The 4,865-nt window shown below is 55.9% G+C and overlaps 1 protein-coding gene across 1 annotated transcript in view; it reads left to right on the plus strand.

Annotated features, from left to right (window-relative positions):
- Positions 1–1,894: 1,894 nt before the first annotated feature.
- Positions 1,895–4,865, plus strand: part of SERINC2 (serine incorporator 2) — a 23,402-nt gene continuing 20,431 nt past the window's right edge. Inside the window, exons 1-2 of the mRNA XM_040467496.1 lie at positions 1,895–1,945; positions 2,471–2,521. Of these exons, the coding sequence (XP_040323430.1) occupies positions 1,931–1,945; positions 2,471–2,521 (66 nt within the window). The 5' untranslated portion in view covers positions 1,895–1,930. The remainder of the gene's footprint in view (positions 1,946–2,470; positions 2,522–4,865) is intronic.

The raw sequence follows: 4,865 nt of genomic DNA on the forward strand, positions 1-4,865 counted from the left end.
CAGAAGCAGGCTCCAGGCTCCAAGCTGTCAGCACAGAGCCCGACACGGGGCTCGAACTCACGAACTGTGAGATCATGACCCAAGCTGAAGTCAGACGCTCAACCGACTGAGCCACCCAGGCGCCCCTAGTTCATATATTTTTAACACAGCAAGGATATCAGACCAGTGTTTTTATTTATTTATTTTTTTTAAAATTTTTTTTCAACGTTTATTTATTTTTTGGGACAGAGAGAGACAGAGCATGAACGGGGGAGGGGCAGAGAGAGAGGGAGACACGGAATCGGAAACAGGCTCCAGGCTCTGAGCCATCAGCCCAGAGCCCGACGCGGGGCTCGAACCCACAGACCGCGAGATCGTGACCTGGCTGAAGTCGGACGCTTAACCGACTGCGCCACCCAGGCGCCCCTTTTTTGGTGAATTTTTGAGGCTCCTGAATGAGAGGCCTGGGCCAAATGACGTTCTTCTCTCCTCCTCCTCCCTGATAGTCACAGGTCCTGCTGCACACACATCACGTATCACACACACTGACATGTAAAGCCCCCATGTGCACACACACACCGTGTATGATTCACCCGTGTCCCCTATGCACACTTGTGTACTCCATGTATGCGTTTCCACAAGCAAACACCGCACATAAACACCCGTGCACACACGTGTAAACTCACACACACAGACACACACACGGTGCCCACATGTGCATTCACGGCACCCCCTTGATGTCTGTGAGGGAAGGTATCCAGAGACCTTTATGACTCCTCAGACCTGTGACCCTCATGGAGCCCATGCCAGGTCCTGGCTGGCTCCTCACTCCTCATTTGTGGCAAGTGTCAGGGGCTCCCCGGCAGCTCCTACCCTGCCGTGTCCCACCCTTCCTGCTTTCACCCACCTTCTCTTTCACCTCCTAGCCCCGTCCCCACAAAGAGCACCTCCCGCAAAGATCCTTTCCGAGGGTTACCGCGTATGGGTGCAAAGTTCATATGGTCCCTCCATATGGGTATGGGTGCAAAGCCCACCAGACTGTCCCTCCAGGAGTCCCCAGCACGTGGCAGGCCCCCTCCGAGTGTTGGTTGAAAACGGGACAAATGTGGCAGAGCAGTGCATACACCGAGCAGCCTCGGGGGCACCCCGTCCCACGCACGTCCAGGCACACACGACATTCTGTGCATTCATCGATGCTCGCACATGCATCATGCACACATCTGCACACGTGGGACCATGCACTGCGTGCACACACCTGTCTGCCTGTTTCCCTGTTTCCACACAGAGGGAGTCGATTCCAGTACCTGGATCCTTTCCCAAAGCCTTGGCCACCGAAGACCACTATGAGCTCATTTGCTGGGGTGTGAGGTCCAAATGTGACCCCACGACCAGGGAGGGCTCTGGGCTTGGTCCTGTGCATCTGTGTGGCGGGGGTTAGGAGTACCCGACAAAACCTGGGTTCCGTCCTTGCCTTGCATGTAATCACCGTGTACCTTCTACATATGGCTCACGTGTGCCGTACTTAACTTCTTGGAGCATCAATGTCCTTATCTGTTAAAGGGGGAGAATGGTTTCCACCTTAAAAGCATCTTACAGGAGATGCTCTTAGCAGGGTGCCTGGCGTGTTGTAGGCACCTTAAAATGGTTGCTGTGGATTATGATTATGATTATGACTATGATTTCAACCTTTGCCCCAAACTCCCATGCACCTTGAGGGGGGAGGACAGCCTTGGTAGGGGGCTGGGTAGGGGGAGAGCGGGTGGAGGGTGCTTGGTGAACACCACTCCCCACATCCTCCTCCAGTCCCAAGCCCTCATTATCCCACATGCATATTCATGAGAGATAGCCTCAGCCCGACTCTGTTAAATGGGTCAGAAGCAGGAAGTGGAGGCCAGTGGGGAGAGCGAGGCCCAGCAGACAGGAGGATCAAAGGGAGTGCATCTGAGTCCTTATGGACGGAAGAATGGTAAGAAAGGATGGGACAAGAATGGACCGGGGAATGCTGGGGGTCACTGGGAGCTTGATCAGGGGATTATCCTTATATTGAGATTTGAAAACTGAGGCCCGGTGAGATCAGATTGGAGAAGCCTTGGGGTGAGTGGCAAAGAAGGTAGAGATTGTTTCCTTTGGCATCTGGAGAGCTGAGCACCTGCCTGGGTTGGGTGAGAGGCACAGAGGGATGGACCAAAGAACTCTTGCATATTTCTCTCAATGGGCACAGTTGACATAGTTTGATGTGGTTGGAAAAGCTGTGATGATCCTGAGTCCCCCACCTCCAGTGAGGCTCAGAGAAGCTGCTGACCGTGATCTTGCCTCCGGAGGCGTTGAGAGACAGAGTGACTCTGGTCCACGCAGGAGGTTCAAGACTGGGAGAGGGCTGGGCGGGCTGCGCAAGATGCAAGAAACGAAGCCTCTTTATCTACCTCCTCATTTCACCTCTCAATAACCCCCTGAGATAGCTCAAGCAAAAATCATGGTCTCCATTTTACAGATGAGAAGCATGAGGCTGAAGGAGGAGGGGTCGCCGGGAGAAAGCAGCCCAGTGAGTTATCCACAGCGCGGGCGGCCCCTCCATGCAGGGGGCCGTGGGGGCCGTGGGGGCCGCGCGCCTCGGTCTTGGGGATCTCGGGGAGGGGGGTACCGGGACAATGGCCGTGCATCACTCTGCCCTGGAAAATGGTAACCTAAAACCAGACACGGCTGGGTCTTTGTATTTGGGGTCCTGTTAATCCCTCCCTCCTTTCAGACGACTGCTTCTTGCTTCGAGTGCTTTCTCCATGTCCACAACTGCTCAGTGAAGTTAAGCAGCATGAGCACCCCCATTTCAGGGGAGGTGATGGAGGTGAAGTGACACCCCCCGCCCCCCCCCCCCCCCCAGCTATTGCTTATCTTGGTTTTGGATGCCTCCTCCTGGATCAGGCTGTGGGAGACAGGGAGAGGCTCAGGAAGGAAGCCTTAGGCCCTTGGGGCACACGTGTCAGAAGAAGCTGACCCAGGGGTGGACAACTGTGAGAAGGGCTCACTTCAGACCGCTTGGTAGCATTCCAGACACAGAGGATGGCTGGAGAGAAGAGGGCTGGGAATGGGCTCTTTGGGGATCAGACCAGTCACAACCAAGCTGAGGAAACTAGGCTTACAGTAGAATTCAGACATGCATTCATTCAACAAGCACCAACCACTTACTGCGTGCCAGGCCTGGTGCTGGCATAGACGCGACTTGGACAAAGTCTCTTGAGGGTCTCAGACCAGGCCAGCACTGCGCCTATCTATTACTGGAGAGAAAGAGAGGGTATCATCACCTCTGCTTTCCAAGAGGGGCAGTGAGATGTCAGGGGCAGACCTTGGGTTCTGAGGTCAAGGCCAGACCTGGTGGTCTTCCGGCCCCGCCCTTCTGACCTGTGTGGCCTTGAGTAACGATAACGAGAACACGCCATAGTCACGGCCACTGTTCGTTCCGTGCTCAGCTGCCATATAGCACATCGTTTTGCCTCCCTGAGCCTCAGTTTCCTCATCTGCAAATTGGTTGGGGTGGGCAATTAGTCTACTTCTCAGCGTTATTGTGGGGCTTGAATGGGACCGTGTGGGTGACAGAATTTGGTACATGCTCGAGCTTTGTGGTAACTTTAGTTATTTGTGAGGCCATAACAGGGGCCTGCTTGGTAGAAACACATAGAAGCTGGCGGATATTCGTTCCTAATTGGGCCGGGTAGTGGTTTGGAGGTGTTGGTCGTTCTCTTTACTGAGAAGGTAGGTATGGGACGCGAGCAAGGCTTCCAAGGGGGTGGGGGGCAAGGAGAAAAAGTCTTCCAAGAAAGGGGGGCAAGGAGAAAAAAAGACTTTCTGGGAGTGGGGAAGACTTTCCGGTGGCGGCGGGGGAGGCAGTCATGTGGACAAAAGTGTGGAGGAGGGAAACTGTTGGGTGTGATTGTGGAACAGTCCTGGTCACAATTAATAGCCTGACACCCTATGAATCACCCAAGGAGGCAGTCAGGCCGGATCTTTGGCCCCAGGGCCAGCTGTGAGGCACCTAGACCTCCTGCCCTAACATTATCTGTATAGGGTTGGGTGAGGAGAGGGCTGGAGGGTAAACTGAGAGTAATTACAGAGCTCCCCTTCTGGGTCTCTCCCACCTACCCTGCAGTGTGGTCGGCTGGAAATGTGATCCACCCACCCCTTCTGACCTCCTTAGCTGGGGGCCAGAGTTTGGGCATCTCTAGGCGGCAATAAGCCGGCCAGCAGGAATGGCTCAGGGTAGCGGGTGGCCCAAGACAGGAGTCAACAGGTGGATGGAGGGAAGGATGGCTGAAAGAGTGTGAGGCCGGGGTCTTAGGAGCAACAGGGATGATGAAGAGCTCACATTTGTCAGGCATCTATTATGTGTCGTAACAGCCCCATGAGGTGGGCATCCTCACTTTACAGATGGGGAAACTGAGGCTCAGAGAGGCGAAGCGACTTGCCCAACTTTCTTTATCCAAGCATGCGCCATTCAACACCTATGTTTTGGGTAGAGGCTCTACACCGAGGGGTTTGGGGTGATCACAACTTGGCCTCAGCGCCTTGGGAGGGGGGCAGTGTTGTAAGGTCGCACCGTGGCCTCGTTCGGACTCGAACCCGGATCTCGGTATTTCCAAACCCTCGCTTTGGACCAGGACTTGCACCCGGGGCAGAGTCGGGTCGGCGGCACGGCTCGCACGGCCGCGGGGAATCCTGGCCCCCCCCACCCCCCGCTCACTTTCCCTACCGGTCTCGCCCGGGCGCACCTGCCCCAGGTGAGTTTCGGGAGGCTCCGAGCGCCGCCGGAAAGCGACGAGCGGCTTCGGCAGGTGGGGCTGGGCGGGGCGGGGGCGGGGCCCGGCCGGGGCGGGGCGGGGGCGGGGCCAGGACCG

This window comes from Herpailurus yagouaroundi, unplaced genomic scaffold (genome assembly GCF_014898765.1).
Source record: "Herpailurus yagouaroundi ecotype Mexico unplaced genomic scaffold, PumYag 77, whole genome shotgun sequence".
Lineage (NCBI taxonomy): Eukaryota > Metazoa > Chordata > Mammalia > Carnivora > Felidae > Herpailurus > Herpailurus yagouaroundi.